This window comes from Tiliqua scincoides, chromosome 5, assembly GCF_035046505.1.
Source record: "Tiliqua scincoides isolate rTilSci1 chromosome 5, rTilSci1.hap2, whole genome shotgun sequence".
In the NCBI taxonomy this organism is placed as follows: domain Eukaryota; kingdom Metazoa; phylum Chordata; class Lepidosauria; order Squamata; family Scincidae; genus Tiliqua; species Tiliqua scincoides.
The window spans coordinates 57343699-57360976 of record NC_089825.1 but is presented as its reverse complement, the minus strand read 5'-3'; the positions used below and the strand labels follow the sequence as shown (position 1 = coordinate 57360976).

Below are 17278 nucleotides of genomic sequence, written 5' to 3'. Positions count from 1 at the left end.
AGAAACCTTTCCCTTGGTAATCTAGAAATATGCAGGCATGAGAAATCACAGAATCCAAAACTAAACTGAAGTAACAAACTGCTTTACAGGTCCAACCTTGTTATACACAGATTTTTTATACAACTCATTTGACTCAGCATGAATGGCCACTGCAAATGAGAAGGAATGTGCTGATCCCTGGAGAAGGGGAAAAATGCATCCTTTTAAAATCATAGTTTAAACAACTGCTTTTTACTGTTGTACAGAGATAGTCATGCAAGTGATTACAGGTATAACCTAATTATCCAGATTTTTCCTTCTCAATGTGATGCGAGTAAATCAGGGGTGTCAAACATAAGGCCCGGGGGCTGAATACGGCCCGCAGAAGCTTTTTATCTGGCCCTCAGGCTCTCAGCTGCTGAGCAATGCTGAGGTGACACTGCTGAAAAGGTGACCCACATGATAATTGGGTTCTCCCATATCTTGAAATATGATAAAGATTTGTGTATTTTCTCTCCTGTCATTAGCAGCTAATGAGTTCCTACATAAGAACAGAATGTTTATTTCTGGTTTTGACCTGTTTAATGACATCACTTCCTGTGTAATGACATCACCTCTGGCCCTCAGTGGGCATCATGAAAGCCATTCGGCGCTCTGTATGATATGAGTTTGACACCCCTGCTTTAAATTAAAGGAAAATAGTCCTTTAACAATAGCCTCATTAATGAGGGAGAGGGCAGCCAGCAGACTATCCATCCAACATTCTCTCTCCAGGCACAAGACAAACCCCTCCCTTCCCCCTGAGCATGTGAAGGAGGGCAAAATGGCAGTGATTATCACTTCTGCTCTTTCCCCCCACCTGGTTCCTGGTGAAGGGAGAGATTGCTGCCTCCTAGTGAAGCCTAACCCTCTGGAGAGAGACTGATTGCCTCTGTGTGCATTTCAAAAGGTCAGCAAAGCTGTTTTTAAATCACAGAGCAAAGGGAATTTGTTTTTTAAATTGATTTACTTTAGTGCATTTTTTGCGAGAGTGAGACTCAGCCTGTAATTATAAACAGGTTGCTTTATTTTCTTAGATGTTCTGGGACTTGGAAGGCTACTGGAATACCAGCTCTCAAAATGATTCACCCCTGCTCAATTCTTTAAACCAGCATTTTCCAAACTGTGGGTTGAGACCCATTAGGTGGGTTGCAAGTCAATTTCAGGTGGGTCCCCATTCATTTCAAGTTGCATTTTATTTTTAATCTATTATATTGATGCTACCATGATATGCAACTGCATTTGGGAAAATGTTACAGATCTGTACTTTTTACAGGCTAATAAGTATATGCTTTTAACAATGATAGTCAGTAGGCTTACTCCTGGATAACTAGATAGGATTGCAGCCTTTGGAATGTTTGGGGAATTTTTTTTAAACAGATCAACAGCAGCTTTGGAGTGTTAGGATGGTTCTTTTAAATAAATTTTTAAACTTTTGTAAACTTTTAATTAATTGATTTGATTTTGTCATGTGAGGGGGTGTTAATTTTCCTGCTTGCTTCTGGCCATGACATAACTTCCAGGTTAATGACATAACTGTTAATAATAATAATAATTTCCAGTGGGTTCCAACACAGTGTCATTCTAAAAAGTGGGTCCCAGTGCTAAAGTTTGAGAACCACTGATTTAAATAATCAAGATAGGAAGCGGTAATGGACTATCGTTCCCATCTCAATCATACTTGCATACAGAAGGCCTTTCCCTGGAAAGCAGGCTAGGTCCACATTCTGGGCAAGTTCAGGATGCTGGAAGCTCCTTCTGAAGTCTCCTCTCAGGGACTTGTATCAAAGGCCTCAGGACCATTGGTTCCCACTAAGCTGCACAGCTATGCAGCTCTAAACTGAGGACCATGCGGCTCGGAGCCTACAAACCTATTTGTAAAAACACTGTCCTGTATATATCTCATTCACAGATATATGAAATAGATTGTTCACAGGATACTGCAGGAACTTAGAATCCACAAACACTTCACTTCTGGCTTCCAATTATACATTTCAGTTAAAAATTTACAAATGCCTCAATTTACTCATTAGTACTTCCACTGACCCCAGGCAACATCTCCCAATAGGTACACACTGTCAGTTTGCTCCAGTTTTGTTGTTTCATGTTGAAAGAACAATGTCAGTTACTTCAAACTCTGGAAGTTAAATGACACAGAAAATCAATTAGAACACAGTGGAAAATGGTTGAGGGCTACACTGATGTAGATGAAAGGGAAACACTAGATTATTGTTAAAAATAGAATCAATAAACCTACAATAACCTTGCCAAACATTAACCACAGTCTCTACAATACAAGGAATTTCCCAATAGGAGTTCATATTACATAGAAGCAATAAGAGAAGCTTGAGTGACTCGTGTATATCTCCTTTTGTGATAATTTTTACCTGGTAAAAGATCCATAAATTTAAAGTCCATCTGGTCTTAAAATTCCAAGCAATAAAAAGGACTATGACTTTTTGAATACTTTGTATGCCAGTAACCCTGACCAAGAAACCAAGATTTAACAACAGATGCCAGGCCTGAGGAGGGATACCAAAAACTTACTAGGTTACTGCAGCAAGAGGTGGCATGATTGAGCTACTGCCCCAGTCAGCACCCAGAAGAAAGGCAGGGTCAGCAGCCTGAAAGGAGAACACTGTGTACATGAGGTGCTGATCAAAGGAAAGCCAGAAAAAGGTGAGTGCTGAGTGCTTCTTGACTTCATAAGCTCCGAGTTACCACCAACAGTTGAGGCAATCACCTGAGTAACCAATGTAGACCTAAGGAGGACAACCTGCAGAGGTTTGAAGTGAAACATATTGACTTGACAAGACAATTGACCTGATCGTGCAGGAGAACGCACCTTCTTCACAACTTTGGTCATAAAGATTTAGGCAATCCAAAACCTGGCATAATGGTTAGGTGTTTGACTGGGAAGATCTAGGCTCAAATCCCCACCCAGACGCAAAACTCATTGCAACACTCAAGTCCTGCACTCTCAGCCTACTTTATTTCACAAGGTTTTCATGAGGATGTGATGCTTGGGAGAGGAGGAGAACTATGTACACTACTTCAGCTCCATGGAGAAGAGTAGATTAAAAGTATATCTAATCTTCACTACAGGCACTGCCCCTTCAATTTTACTACCTGAGTAACAGATCAAGTAATAGTAACTACAGATTAGTCGCACTTTTCACTTTCTCTTCTTTTCACATTTACCCTCCACATAATCACTGCAGTTAGCCTTGAACATTTCCCACCAGCATTGCATACTGCACATAGTCGAACTGCCTGAAAAATGCTTAGAAGCCAATAGAGCAGTGTTATCCTCAAGCTGAACAAATGCTGAATACTGCACCTCTTCAGCTGTAAAGATTCTTACTCCGGCCTCACTTGAGAAGCAGCAGGATACATAAAACTCATCTCAATGCTTCCCCCATTTAAAATATGGCCTATTCCTGAAAGCATTTCTTTCCTGTTCTTCCCCTGGAGAAATCTCCGTTGTCCTTTTTGTTGCTGTTAACTGGATCCATTTCCTTGATATGGATAAACCTGATTGGTCTTCCAGAAGCAGAATCAAACTCTTACAGAATCTTGACCTCTGAAGATTCTTGGCAGCAACAGGTACAAATTCTCAAAGACAACCTGTGTTTCAATATGCCAATTAGTGTAAACTAAGTTCATGCTATACAGAAGCTCTAAACAGGTTTTCAACAGTCATATCCAAATTGGTAACACACTTTCCTTTAGATTTCCCTTAATTATGGAGCAAGCCTAACTACACTATGATTACAGAATTACTCCTTGAGCAAGCTATGGTACTAGACAACTTTTAACTTCCGGAACTCTGAGAAAAGTATCATACCAGATTCTCTACTTTTCAACAACAACATCTGAATTAGTGTTTGGATTTAAAACTTATCAAGAGGCAAGTCTATTCTGGACCAAGAGTATGTACTGCAGAGTGAGACAAGTTGTACAAAATGAAAACTGAGATACAATCCATGATCCTGCATTAGGTCTTCATCAGCTTAGTCATAATTTAGTCACACCAAGATCAATAAACTTAGTTAAAACTGGGATACAACCTTGTATCATTTGTCAGTTCTATCAGAAAGATTTTGGCCTTAACATTATTTTTGCTTCTGTCATCTGTCACGTGCATAAATAAGTTTTATTTACTAAATCTGAAATTTACCAGGACAAACATTGTTTGGTCATGTGTACAAGTTGAGGTACTTAACTGCTTTATTTTAGTTATTGCATTTGGTATTACATAAAACCAGGTGGGATTAGCTGTCCTAATGAGAACCAATGATCACATTTTTTCCTCCACTGCATTTGGGAAAAGGGTGTTTTTAGCAAGTACTGTATAGCAATTCAATTAGCAGTTGTGGTTACAGCATAGCTATTATCCAATTTCAGTAGATGAAAGGACACTTCCAGCCACTCCTACTTCACAGATGCACACTAGTGACAATTGTGCTTAGACCATTTTAGAGTTGGAGAAATTTACCATTCATTTAACTTCAGTTGCACTAATGACTCTGATGACTTTGCAGACATTTTCTATCTGTCCTGAGAATTTCTCCCTTTATCATTTGTAGAAGTGGGTGAAAATGTTTCTTTTTTTATAGATGTTGGTGTTTTTCAAAGTTAGAAGTGCAGGAAGCAGTGTTTTTATTCCAAGGAGCATTTTTACACATTATAATTATAAATTATAATTGATTTAAGTGTACTAGTTAAGTGATATAGGTGGCATAGTGTCAGCACATGCAGCCACATGTATGCAGAGTATTAGATTATGTAGAAAAGTTAGAAGGGTTTTTTTTTGTAGATTTAGGGGTTTTCTTTTAACAAAAATGAGAAGTTAGAAAGCAGTGTTAAGCATTTTATTTCATTTCATTTCACTTTTTTCACAGAAAAAATCCACTTCTAGTACCTTGTAATTAGCTTGTAATACTATTAGAAAAATCATCACTATTTACAGTAAGAGAAACTAAAGGTAGGCATTTATCAATTACTGTCATTAAAAAGATTTGTCATCCTGTCATTTATTATGCAAGATGGATGCCATCTATCCAACAAAGTCTTTTCCTCCTCAGCTCAATACTGCAAGACTAGGAGGACAACTTTATTGATATTTATACCACCAAATGCATAATTAATCCAGAAGTCACAAGGTGTTTGCATTTAGGAATAGTAATATACAAACATCATGTGCACCAAGCCACATGTGAAGTCAGGATTCTCAGGACAAGACAGAATTCTCTGCAGAATCAACATTTCTTGTTGGAAAAGGAGGAGAGTGACAAAAATGATTAATGGGCTGGGGTACCTCCCTTATGAGGGAAAGCTACAGTCTAGAACAGGGGTGTCCAAAGTTTTTGGCAGGAAGGCCACATCATCTCTGAAACTGTTTTGGGAGCCAGGGGAAAAAAGAATTAATTTACATTTAAAATTTGAATAAATTTACATACGTTTACATAAATTAATATATTAAAGATGAACTTACATGAATGAACGAAGGTCTTGCAATAGCTCAAGGCCTATAAAAGACCTTGTACAAAGCAAGGCTGGCCTTTCCTTTGCTGCTGCTGCTACTACATCACAGACATGAAACAGCAAGCAGTGGAGGGAGCCCTTATCCCATAGCAATCACGAGAGGCCAAACAATTCCATCAGGCCAGTGCGGGCTCCAGCAAGTCCCTGGAGGGCCAGTTGCTCATTGGAGACTGGGGGCTCCCTGAGGGCTGCATTGGGAGTCCCTGAGGGCCGCAAGTGGCCCCAAGACCGGGATTTGGGCACCCCTGTTCTAGAACACTGGCCCGTGGGCCACTTGCAGCCCTCAGGGACTCCCAATCCAGTCCGTGGGGAGACCCCAGTCTCCAATGAGCCTCTGACCCTCCAGAGAATTGCTAGAGCCTGCGCTGGCCCGACAACTGCTCTCAGTGTGAGGGTGAACTGTTCAACTTCTTGCGTGAGCTGTGGGACGAGGGCTCCCTCCACTGCTTGCTGTTTCACATCTGTGATTCAGCAGCAGAGGCCGGCCTTGCTTTGTGTAAGCCCCTTAATAGGCCTTGAGCTACTGCAAGACCTTCATTCTTGCAATATCGTTCCATCTCTAATATATTCATTTACGTAAATTTATTCAAATTTGAAATGTAATTTAATTTGCTTTTTTCCCCAGTCCCTGACACAGTGTCAGAGATGGTGTGGCCCTCCTGTCAAAACGTTTGGACACTCCTGGTGTAGAAGTAAGGTGCCCGAGGGGGGACCTGACTGAGAGACAAAATTATGCAAAATTCTTTTCCCTCTCACACAACACCAGAACCAGGGGACATCCACTAAAATTGACCAGCAAGAAATTTAGAACAGACAAAAGGAAATTTCCTCACTCAGCATGTTATTGATCTTGCCATAGGATGCTGGGATGGTACCTGGCCTAGGTGCCTTGGAAAAGGATTAGACAGATTTATGGAGGAAAAGTTCATCATAGTTACTTGTGTTATGACTATCCCACATGCTGCCCCCTCTGCTGTAACAGGTAACCATGTGGTTGTAAGAGTCTCCAACTTCCAGATGGTAACCAATCTGGATCTGAATAAACCCAATGGTTGGTAGGCAACCTTCAGTCTCGAAACACTATGGTATAAGCCTACAGGACCTGGTATTCCCAGGCCGTCTCCCACCCAAGTACTAACCAGGCCTGACTCTGCTTAGCTTCCGAGATCAGACGAGATTGGGCATCTGCAAGGTAACAGTTGCTAAGTGAACCCAAATCTTCCAACATCAGTAATGGAAGGGTAATTTTCATACAATGACTTAAGCACATAATATTAAGAAGGTACAGAACAACAATATGGCATAGAAACACTGACAGCATAAAACACTTAAAAAACGAATAAGAAAACGCTAGTTCTCATCTAGTAGGCCTTTCTCCCCAATACAACCTAAGTAACAACTATCAAGAGACTCAACAGAACCCAGGAAAGCTCAGCTTCTCCCTGACTAGCTAGGGAAGATTTTATAAGTAACATCACTCACTCCTCCCTTCTTCCCCATTTAGCCTCACAGATGCTTTTAAGTTCCCAGTTATAGGCTCAATCACCCCAGGTCAAGAAAGAAGAAATCTTACAGTTGATATTTAAACAGCCCTAATTCTTATTTTTCCATGACAATTGTACACAACCTTCAGGTTTCAGAGATAGCTGTCTCTGAAATGTCAGATACAAGGGAGCAGCAATGATACCAGTAACTTTTTGTCTTTGGGGCTGCCAGAGGCTTCTGGTGGGCCACTGTGAGAAATAGGAAGATGGACTAGAATGGCTCTTGGACTGATCCAGCAAGGATCTTCTTATGTTGTTAGAAACTTCAGCTGCAGCGGTAACTCCGCTCCTCAAATTTAAAATCCATCTGTAAAATGTTTTATGTATACATGTAAAGCTGCAGCATATGAATGAAATATATATTGCCAAATATGTTTGCCAAGCTAGGACTGGGTGCAGTTCTGTTGTATATGCTTGTTGGCCAAATGCGTTTGACCTTACACATTGTCCTTATGTTCATCATGGGGGTTAACAGAGAAACTCAAATTAGCAGGCAGTACAAATCGGAATATACATTGTGTTGTCTTAAGAAGTCAGCTTGCAAGCCAGTAGACATTAAATGCTCAAATGTAAGTCTTGTAAAATTTCACCTCTACCTCAATGGCTGTATTCAGACAGTTCTCCAAACCACAGGGACACACCCAGAGTAACTTAATCCCGACTAAATGCCACTGAAATCTGACACAACTATTTGCCTCATTGACTTAATGGTGCTTAATCTGAATTCACTTTCTTAGGATACAATCCATAGTTTGTAGAACCATGAACAATATACGAGAAGAACAGAGCATACATGAACCTTCCAACCAAGAATCTGGCATGTCTCAATCCTTTTGAAGATGGACCATCTTTCTGAATTAGTTCAGGTTTCATTTGTTTTAACAGTCCCCATTCATTCCACAGACAAGTTTGCAGAGATTTTCATACACAGTTAGGCAAAAACTCTTGTTGGTAGAAGATAGAACCTTTGAGTTCTAATCCTCTAATTTCAGTGTTATATCACCTGACCCCTCTAAAACCACACTTGGAGAACTTTATTAGAACAAGAAAGCAGCTCACTCTTCTTTCTAAATCAGGCAGATGAGGCAGTAGGGATTCAATATTTCTATCAAATTCAATGTGAATCAATAATGGTTTACTTTCGGGGCACTCAATTCATCCAGCTCTTGGACAGTGGCAGTACCGGGAGGAAGAGAACAGCTCCCTCTCAGGACGCTATTCCTCCTTGAAATACCATATAAGTACTCTATTCATGTTACTTAGTCTAACAAGATTCCCATTGTACAGTCGGGAGCCACTGCTTTAACTTAAGACATATCACATGTTCAGGTTATACATATCTGTACACAGGAGAGCCTGGGTATTCAATAAAAGGTGACAAGAATTCAGCATTTGGTACAAACAATGCAGGAAGTCAGTGTTAAAATTTAAAAATATCAAATAAAACCCAAACCAACAGAAAGCATTTCAAACAACTGGGCCAGGCTTTTAATTCACAGTATGAAGCCAATTTTTAAAAGCTTCTTCTAAAAAAAAACAAAAACACCAGAAGAATTTGGTTCTACAACTAGAGGGAGCAACAATATATAGCTTTTCCCAGGTACCAATACAGAACACATTGTATTGCCCTATTACAAGTTTCTCTTGTACTTTTTAGCCAAGGTCTGTTAAAAATGCTTGAGACAGAAAAATAGGACTCTGTAACCTCAACCAAAGAACCCTGAAGAGGAAAGCCAAGTAGTACTAACCCAGCTCCTGAATGAATGTAAATTAACAACTTTTTTTCAAAAGAGAATTGCAGCCATTGAGGCAGCTAATGATGAGAGCAGTAAAATTGGCAGAGATGAGGAAATTCCTGGCAATTCTGCCCTCAACATTACATGCATCTCTTATGCATGGACAAATGCCAGTGAGATCAACAAAGAAACAAATCCATGAATACAATAAAATTGGCCTTAAACTACTCATTAGTAGTAAACAAGTTATCAAGGTTTACTAAACTCTCGTTATCAAGGTTTACAGCAAGGTATGTGCAGCAGAAGGTCAAAAAAGTCATAAATATTCACCACTTTGAACAAATGGGAGCTAGCATTTGTCAGTGCTTTCCAATAGCGCAAGTACTTGAAATACTTGCTCATGTCAACAACAATAATGTCATCTTTGGTCTTTAAAATCCTTCAGGGCACTTGAGTACTTGCTCAAGTAATGAATGACAGCCAGCACCATTTGAGTACAAATTGTAATATTGTTTACAGTTTACCAAAAGTGAAAACAGAGAAAAGAGCAGAGCTCATGTTTTATGTGGTCAACATTACATTTACCTTGTGGTCATGTAAAACTGGGAAGTTAAGAAGAAAGGTTTATGATCTCAAGTCCTGTAATTATGTATAAAGTGTCTACAATGACATGGAACGAATCCAATGCTTTCCTTTTATACTTTCAACTTAAATTTCTCATTAACTGCTTTCATGGCTGTATCTTTAGAAGGCTCCAAAGTACAGGTGTGCTCACATATCTGCAGGAATTATGTTTTGAAACCCCCCCCCCATGGTTAAGTGAAACCACGGATATGTGTGAGTGCCTGCCCGCCTCTCTGGAGGCAAGGGGAGCTCTTCTCCCCTCACCCTCTGGAGGGTCCTCTGTCCCTTTGCCAGGCTCAGAGTGAACCCAAGAGCTTACAAAACGTTTCACAGAGAAACTGGAAGTGATATTTAAGTTCTAGGGCTCAGAGGACCCTGTGAAAGCTAGGGGAGCAGAGCTCCCCTCACCTCTGGAAAGGATGGGGGGGGGCCATGGACCTGACCTGTGGATATCTGAATCCATGGATACAGGGGGGGCCCCTGTACTGCATTTTAAACTTTAAAAAGCACTATTTTACATAAGGTAAAATGCCTCCATTAAGTTTCTTACAAATGAACCAGAAGTCACTATGAACTCTTCTAAATCAATCAACTCAATCCTCTTCAGTGCATACCAAACCTGTCTTTTAGAATTGGCTTTTTTCTGTCCACAACAGAGCAGTTTCACAAGAGTATTCAGAAGAAACAAGAGTCTCTCTTTCCTACTTTGTGGTATTAAAGTAGCATGGGAGTCCCGAATCTATTCTTTGTTTGGAGTATCTCCAAGTTTCTACTCTTAGTCCATAAGAACAGGATATATCCCTTTAAATAAAGGGGGTGTTCCCTGGTATCAGTTTCAAAAAAGTTATAGACCTATTTCGTTGTTAAGTAAGATATTTACTGATACTTTAGCAAATAAAATGAAGACACTACAAAATTTTATACATGAAGATCTATGAGATTTTCTACTGAAAAGACACTTGAGTGACTATGTTACAATAGTACTAAATCTGTATTATGACAAAAGGATAGAGAAACAAGTAGCACTGATATTTTTAGATTTTGAGAAGGTGTTTGACAATCCGGACTGGAGTTCTCTGATCAAAGTTTTAGAAGAGATAAACTTTGAAGAGAACTTTATTAAATGGATAAAATCAATTTATATTGTCAAAGGTTTTTGAGATTCAAAAGGGAAGGATGTCCTTTAGCACCACTGTTTATACTTGTCCTGGAAGTTGTGTGTAGAGACAAACAAGATGAAAGAATACAGAGTGGAAGGATTAAGAAAGTCTCTGATAAACCATTTAAGAACATAAGAACAGCCCCACTGGATCAGGCCATAGGCCCAACTAGTCCAGTTTCCTGTATCCCACAGCGGCCCGACCAAATGCCCCAGAGAGCACACCAGATAACAAGAGACCTGCATCCTGTTGCCCTCCCTTGCATCTGGCATAGCCCATTTCTAAAATCAGGAGATTGCACATACACATCATGCCTTGTAACCCGTAATGGATTTTTCCTCCAGAAACTTGTCCAATCCCCTTTTAAAGGCACCCAGGCCAGATGCCATCACTACATCCTGTGGCAAGGAGTTCCACAGACCAACCACACGCTGAGTAAAGAAATATTTTCTTTTGTCTGTCCTAACTCTCCCAACACTCAATTTTAGTGGATGTTCCCTGGGTCTGGTGTTATGTGAGAGTGCAAAGAGCATCTCTATCCACTTTATCCTTCCCATGCATAATTTTGTATGTCTCAATCATGTCGCCCTAAGGCATCTCTTTTCTAGGTTGAAGAGGCCCAAACGCTGTAGCCTTTCCTCATAAAGAAGGTGCCCCAGCCCAGCAATCGTATTAGTTGCCCTCTTTTGCACCTTTTCCATTTCCACTATATCTTTTTTGAGATGCGGCGACCAGAACTGGACACAATAATCCAGGTGTGGCCTTACCATAGATTTGTACAACAGCATTATATTAGCTGTTTTTTTCTCAATACCTTTTCTAATGATCCCAAGCATAGAATTGGCCTTCTTCACTGCTGCCGCACATTGGGTCGACACTTTCATCGACCTTCCACTACCACCCCAAGATCTCTCTCCTGATCTGTCACAGACAGCTCAGAACCCATTAGCCTATACGTTAAGTTTTGATTTTTTTGTCCTAATGTGCATGACTTTACACTTACTTACATTGAAACGCATCTGCCATTTTGCTGCCCATTCTGCCAGTTCGGAGAGATCCTTCTGGAGCTCCTCACAATCACTTCTGGTCTTCACCATTCAGAAAAGTTTGGTGTCGTCTGCAAACTTAGTCACCTCACAGCTCAACTCTGTCTCTAGGTCATTTATGAAGAGGTTGAACAGCACCGGACCCTGACAGATCCTTGGGGTAAACGGCTTTTCACCTCTCCATTGTGAAAATTGCCCATTGACACCCAGTTTTCCTGGTTTTCAACCAGGTCTCAATCCTGCCCTCTAATTCCCTGACTGTGGAGTTTTTTCAGTAGCCTTTGGTGAGGGACCATGTCAAAAACCTTCTGAAAGTCCAGATATACACTGCTCAAAACAAAGGGAACACTTAAACAACACATCCGAGATCTGAATGAACGAAATATGCCTATTAAATACTTTGTTCCTGACATAGTTGAATGTGCTGACAACAAAATCACACAACAATCATCAATGGAAATCACATTTATCAACCCATGGAGGTCTGGGTTTGGTGTCATACTCAAAATTGAAGTGGAAAAACACACTACAGGCTGATCCAACTTCGATGTAATGTCCATAAAGCAAGTCAAAATGAGGCTCAGTAGTGTGTGTGGCCTCCACGTGCCTGTATGACCCCCCTACAACGCCTGGGCATGCTCCTGATGAGATGGCGGATAGTCTCCTGAGGGATCGCCTCCCAGACCTGGACTAAAGCATCCGCCAACTCCTGGACAGTCTGTGGTGCAACGTGGCACTGGTGGATGGAGTGAGACACGATGACCCAGATGTGCTCAATTGGATTCAGGTCTGGGGAACGGGCAGGCCAGTCCATAGCATCAATGCCTTCATCTTGCAGGAACTGCTGACACACTCCAGCCACATGAGGTCTAGCACTGTCCTGCATTAGGAGGAACCCAGGGCCAACTGCGCCAGCATATGGTCTCACAAGGGGTCTGAGGATCTCATCTCGGTACCTAATGGCAGTCAGGCTACCTCTGGTGAGCACATGGAGGGCTGTGCGGCCCCCCAAAGAAATGCCACCCCACACCATTACTGACCCACTGCCAAACCGGTCATGCTGGAGGATGTTGCAGGCAGCAGAATGTTCTCCCTGCCGTCTCCAGACTCTGTCACGTCTGTCACATGTGCTCAGTGTGAACCTGCTTTCATCTGTGAAGAGCACAGGGCGCCAGTGGCGAGGATGCCAATCTTGGTGTTCTCTGGCAAATGCCAAACGTCCTGCATGGTGTCGGGCTGTCAGTACAACCCCCACCTGTGGACATCGGGCCCTCATACCACCCTCATGGAGTCTGTTTCTGACCATTTGAGCAGACACATGCACATTTGTGGCCTGCTGGAGGTCATTTTGCAGGGCTCTGGCAGTGCTCCTCCTGTTCCTCCTGGCACGAAGGCGGAGGTAGCGGTCCTGATGCTGGGTTGTTGCCCTCCTACGGCCTCCTCCACGTCTCCTGGTGTACTGGCCTGTCTCCTGGTAACGCCTCCATGCTCTGGACACTACACTACACTGACAGACACAGCAAACCTTCTTGCCACAGCTCGCATTGATGTGCTATCCTGGATGAGCTGCACTACCTGAGCCACTTGTGTGGATTGCAGACTCCGCCTTATGCTACCACTAGAGAGACAGCACCACCAGCATTCAAAGGTCACCCAAACATCAGCCAGAAAGCATAGGGACTGCGAAGTGGTCTGTGGTCACCACCTGCAGAACCACTCCTTTATTGGGGGTGTCTTGTTACTTGCCTATGATTTCCACCTGTTGTCTACTCCATTTGTGCAACAGCATGTGAACTTGATTGTCAATCGGTGTGGCTTCCTAGGTGGACAGTTTGATTTCACAGAAGTGTGATTGACTTGGAGTGACATTGTGTTGTTTAAGTGTTCCCTTTATTGTTTTGAGCAGTGTATAATGTCCACGGGTTCTCCTGCATCCACATGCCTGTTGACCTTTTCAAAGAATTCTAAAAGGTTTGTGAGGCAAGACTTACCCTTACAGAAGCCATGCTGATTCTCCCTCAGCAAGGCTTGTTCGTCTATGTGTTTTGAAATTCTATCTTTGATGAGGCATTCCACCATCTTACCCGGTATAGATGTTAGGCTGACTGGCCTATAGTTTCCTGGGTCTCCCCTCTTTCCCTTTTTAAAGATCCCTTTTTAAAAAATCAATAAAAGTACATGGGCTTGAAGAGGAAGAAATATTGGAAAAACTAGAATCAAAGAACAGAAAATTTCTAAGATTTATAAGAAGTTGCTGAAATTTGAAACTGATGATGAACATGTTAAAAAACGTATAATTCACTGGGCAAATGTGTAGAAAAGCACAATGCGCAAAACAGCAGTACAAATCCTGACAGAAAGTATGCATTTGACGCAGCCATTTCTTCACCTGAAAGAAATGTGAATGTAATATTTGGTGCCAACAGGCTAAGAACACATTTTCAGCACATGGCCCCTACAGATAGGAAGCACTTGCAAACACTTCCTAATAAGATATGCCAGATGAAAGTCTTAGTTCCAAGACAAGCCAAGCCAACAGACCAAAAACTTGGCACTTTTGATAGGAAAAAAGAATGACCAAGAGCGCCAATAAAGCAATGTAATTAGGGATAGGAATGTTATATGGCACACAACTGGTCAGCTTTTTCCCCCAATTCCGCCCCTTGAAGAATTTCTGGAGAAGAAAAAAAACCAGTGATGCCACAGCCAACAAATCTGGAAATGGGAGCACGGAGAGCCTGCCTTGAGGCCACTAGAAGGCAGAACAGAAATAGAAGTCAAAGATTGTAAAGTTGTTAATACAATGTGACAGCAACGAGATAAATTACTAATGTAAGGTAATGTTATAGGTTCTCAAATGAATACACATTCTGGTTGTAGTAAAACCAGAATGCTGTATACAGAATAAAAAATACTGTATACTCTTCCCTTTATCAGTACATTCACTACGCAGTATTTTTTAAAAACACAAATCAGGATGTTTTCAACAAATGCATACCTTGATGTTGGAAGAGTCATTAGAAAATGCTTTTGATTTCTTCTGCCTTGCCTCTGATCATGTGCATTATGCTATACTTTACCTATTCTTTTTAATAAACACTATTCTATATTTTACACAAATACTGGCTTAAAGACAAGACCTATGAGCCAACTAGCCAATGCTATGAGTTCTCTAGGAGCATGAGACAGTATAAGCAGATGAACAAGTCCAGCAAGGACAGTTGGCACCTTTTTCCTCCAGCAAAGGTTCTTGACTAGAGGAAAGGCTTCAGGAACAGCACCAAGTCCATCTCAGGTGTCAGCATATCTATACCTAGGGACCAGGCTGGAGTGTGGCAATGGTAACTGCATCAGGGTACCATGCTATGCCTCAGTCTCCTCTTGAGAAACACATGTGAAGTGTGACACACAACCTCCATGCCTATCTCCCCAAACCACATTTCATAAAATGGAAAGACATAGAACCACAAGGCACCCTGTCAATAGGAACATTTATGATTTGTTTTATCCAAAGAGATTGTACATTGTCATTTGAATGGTAATTTTTAAAAAACATGCAGGGTAGAACACAACTTACCTACTACCATGAGTGTAAATTCAAACCCTCTCTTCACAGATTTTCTATAAACTTGATTGGGGAGATTTGCAAACCCCACATATCCTTCAAGATTCTTCTGTTGCTGAAAAAAGAAATGTGCAGTCAGAACACCTATTTTCTAGTATAATTATGATTTTATATTTTGTTATGAATACTTAACTACTAGTTTAGGTTCAAAAGTATAAAATACTGCCTTACTATTACTATGACAACACCAACCCCCCTCTCTCTCTGGAAAAGCTTCAATTAAGCATTTGTAACCCACTCTGTCAAAAAGTTCCCACAGTTTACATAAAACCAAACAATGGAAAATCATTACAACAGAAAAGGTGGGGGTGGTAGAGAAGATAGGCTTCACTGGCTTGTCTCACAGGGCAGTTTGATGGCCAGTGAAGGGGGAGGGAGCCAGTCAGCTTGAAATGAGTTATATTCAGCTCCATTGCTTTTGAAGATTTGGAATACACAATGCCTGCAAATACTGGACTTCTACTGGTATAGAATCAGACTTGTGATTCAGCAGATGCTGAATGATCTCAGAAGCAAGCAGCACTTAGAGTTGTAACGTAACTTCCTGGCCAAAAACCATACTTTCCGAGAGTGAATGCTATCATTGGCAATCGGCACAGGATTTCAGCCATCTGTAAAAAGTTTGTGGCTCAGTCACTGACTGAGCTTTCCAAATGCTTCAAAAAAAGCCAAAACAGTTGCCCAGAGTCAGGTGATTGGCTGCAACTATTTACTTTGAGCCAGCTCTCATTTTGGGGAGAGCTAGGGAAGCCTCAGCTGCGTGGTTAAAAACAGTGGGTGGAACAGCATGGTTATGGCTTGCTACTAGCCATTTAAACTTATTCTAGCTTGTCATCTTGAGCATCTCAGACCATTCTCAAAGCTTAGCTTACTACCATTTCCTTGAATCATTTAGTGCTCTGTAAGCCTTTATAATGACAGCTCAAGACTATAATGTTTAATAATTGCTGTACCCATGACAGAAATCAATTGGATCAGACTTTTCAGACAATGAAAAAGCTACCTTACTCTATCATCAACAGCAAGCTTCTATCTCCATGTAACAGAAAGTAAGGGTAGCCTAGCTGTGAACACTTCTGTTTGCCTTCAACACAAGAGGAACATTTCCAAATCAGTGCTCAAGAGAAGAGCATAACTTTCAAAGAATGAGGCAAAAGCAAAAAAAGGATTGTGTACTGGCAGGACTTGTAGGGGTGATGGTGTTATAGCCTTGCTGGTGTTTAACTATAAGGCATGCTTTTAAATGGCCATTTATCTGATCATTAAATTGTAACAAGTACGAGGGTCGCCCAGAAAGTAATGCACCACATTTTTTTTCTCAGCCTACAGTAATGGTACGAATGCGAAACTTTAGATATACATTATTTGAATTCTCAGGAGTGCGCTCACAAATTTTTGGTTTCTTCAGACAGATAGCATAGCTGCAGCAGTGTTTTGAAATGGTGTCTGTAAGTGATGTACATTACAAGCAGCGTGTCGTCATTGAATTTCTCACTGCGGAGAAAGAAACTGTTGGGAACATTCACAAACGTTTGTGTACAGTTTATGGAGAATCTGCAGTCGACAGAAATAAGGTTAGTCGCTGGGCACAGAGGGTGAGACCATTAGAAGGCGGTTCAGCAGAGCTCCAAGATTTGCAGCGTTCGGGGTGGCCATCCACGGCTGTCACACCTGACAAGATGCAGCTTGCTGATGTGCTCATTCACGAGGACCGACGCATAACGACTAGGCAGTTGGCGCTGAAGCTGTCAATCAGCAAAGGAAGTGTGGATGCAATCATCCGTGCTCTTGATTACTCAAAAGTGTGTGCACAATGGGTTCCGCGCTGTCTTACGGTGGACCACAAATCTCTCAGAAAAAACATTTCTTCTGAGTTGCTGAAACGTTTTGAAGATGAGGGGGAAGCGTTCTTGTCCAGGATTGTGACAGGTGATGAAACCTGGGTTCACCATTTTGAGCCCGAAACAAAAACAACAGT

At 41.4% G+C, this 17278-nt stretch overlaps 1 protein-coding gene across 2 annotated transcripts in view; it reads right to left on the bottom strand.

Annotated features, from left to right (window-relative positions):
* SEPTIN7 (septin 7) overlaps nucleotides 1–15345 on the bottom strand; it is a 60112-nt gene extending 44767 nt beyond the window's left edge. For both annotated transcript variants that reach the window (XM_066626989.1, XM_066626990.1), the window contains exon 1: nucleotides 15253–15345. In XM_066626989.1, coding sequence (XP_066483086.1) covers nucleotides 15253–15262 — 10 coding nt within the window. In that variant the 5' untranslated portion in view covers nucleotides 15263–15345. The remainder of the gene's footprint in view (nucleotides 1–15252) is intronic.
* Between the last annotated feature and the right edge of the window lie 1933 nt (nucleotides 15346–17278).